The sequence below is a fragment of the Cynara cardunculus genome, unplaced genomic scaffold (genome assembly GCF_001531365.2).
Source record: "Cynara cardunculus var. scolymus isolate 2C unplaced genomic scaffold, CcrdV1 Un_Scaffold_2085, whole genome shotgun sequence".
Taxonomy (NCBI): domain Eukaryota; kingdom Viridiplantae; phylum Streptophyta; class Magnoliopsida; order Asterales; family Asteraceae; genus Cynara; species Cynara cardunculus.
Window position 1 is genome coordinate 45,494 of NW_020200970.1, and position 1,720 is coordinate 47,213.

General features: G+C 41.9%; 1 protein-coding gene across 1 annotated transcript; it reads left to right on the forward strand.

Moving 5' to 3' along the window:
* The first annotated feature begins 65 nt into the window (after window positions 1–65).
* On the forward strand, window positions 66–1,250 carry LOC112502864. The gene has a single exon (XM_025106879.1). It carries the CDS (start codon window positions 66–68, stop codon window positions 1,248–1,250), a length of 1,185 nt encoding a protein of 394 aa, XP_024962647.1.
* The last annotated feature ends 470 nt before the right edge of the window (window positions 1,251–1,720 follow it).

A 1,720-nucleotide genomic window follows, 5' to 3' on the forward strand; every position in this document is an offset into this window, starting at 1 on the left:
CGAATAAAACAGTGGTAAATAATGAGAATAACCGAACTTCGACTTACAATCTGTGTATTAGAAGTATGCCTCCAAGAAGGAATACTCGCAGCACGAGAGAAAATCCTGAAAGCCAAACACCTGATATAGCACAGTTGATAGCTCAGCAAATTCGAGAGGCAGTACCAACTATTGTTGCTCAGGTCACAGCAGGTATTAACGCAAATCAAAGGAGTGAAGGAGGCCCTAGTACCGAGAATCCTGTCAGAGAGGAGAACCGTAACACCGATGATAGAGGATGCAGTTACAAGACATTCATGTCTTGCAATCCCAAGGAGTTCTATGGTAAAAAAGGTGCAATTGGATTATTATCATGGATTGAGAGCATGGAGTCGGTACTCCATATTAGCAAATGTTACAAAGACTATAAGGTGGAGTATGCAACATGCCAACTCCAGGGAAGAGCCCTAACTTGGTGGAACATACAAGTTCAAACTCGTGGTCGTCAAGCTGCCTATGAATTATCATGGGAAGAACTCAADAAGTTWCTCAWCGAAGAGTATTGTTCTAAGAGCGAAATTCAGAAATTGGAAGTCGAATTCTGGAATCACACCATGATTGGAATGGAGATAGACAAATACACAGCCCGTTCTCATGAGCTTGCAAAGTTAGTACCTCATATGGTCAATCCAGAGGAAAAACGAATTGATCGGTATATTTGGGGATTGGCACCTGAAATCCGAGGGATGGTCACGTCGGCAAACCCAACCACTATACAAAACGCGATGGTTTTGGCAAACCGTCTGACAAATAATGCAGTTAGATCAGGGATTTTAAAGCAAGACAAATTTGGTGGAAAGAGGAAACTAGAGGAGCAATCGTGGAAAAGGACCAATAACAATTTAGGCAAGAGCCAAAAAGTGGTGAAGAATTTTGGAGTAAAGGCTCAGGAACCAAAGCTGTGTAGTCGGCCACTTCCGAAATGCAGCAAATGTAATTATTACCATGTAGGGGCCTGTCCCACATGTGGCAAATGTAATCGGTTGGGTCATATTTCCAAGTTCTGTAGAGAGGAAAAGGAAATCAAGGATGGAATAAGGGCATGCTATGAGTGTGGAAGTCAGGATCACTTCAGGAATAAGTGCCCAAGGATGATTAGACGATCGAGCATCCACAATGCCGGGAACCAGGAAAGGCAAACAAGTCAGGGAAATCAAGGAGGCCATGCTCGGGGAAGGGCATTTGCAATAGGAGCCGAAGAGGCACGTTAAGATCCTAATGTTGTGGCAGGTACATTTCTTTTAAACAACATCTATGCCTCAATAATATTTGACTCTGGAGCAGATAGAAGTTTTGTTTCCCTAGAATTTAGGCCGTTGATAAATATGAAATCGAGGAAGTTAAAAGATGCTTACACTATCGAATTTGCCAAGGGCCAAGAAATAAAGGTTGGGGACGTAATTAAGAACTGCACTTTAAGTTTAGCCAAAAAGGACTTTAGCATAGATCTTATTTCAACCAAAGCAGGAAGCTTTGACGTAGTTGTAGGTATGGATTAGCTATCCAAATATCGAGTTGAGATAGGTTGTTCAGGAAGATTATCCGAATCCCACAAGATGGAGTGCATTATTTGGGGAAATAAGGTTTGGATACCTAAGGTTGCTAATCTTCGATCAATAATTTTGGATGAAGCCCATAGATCAAGATACCCAATCCACCAGGGAGCAGATAAGATGTATAT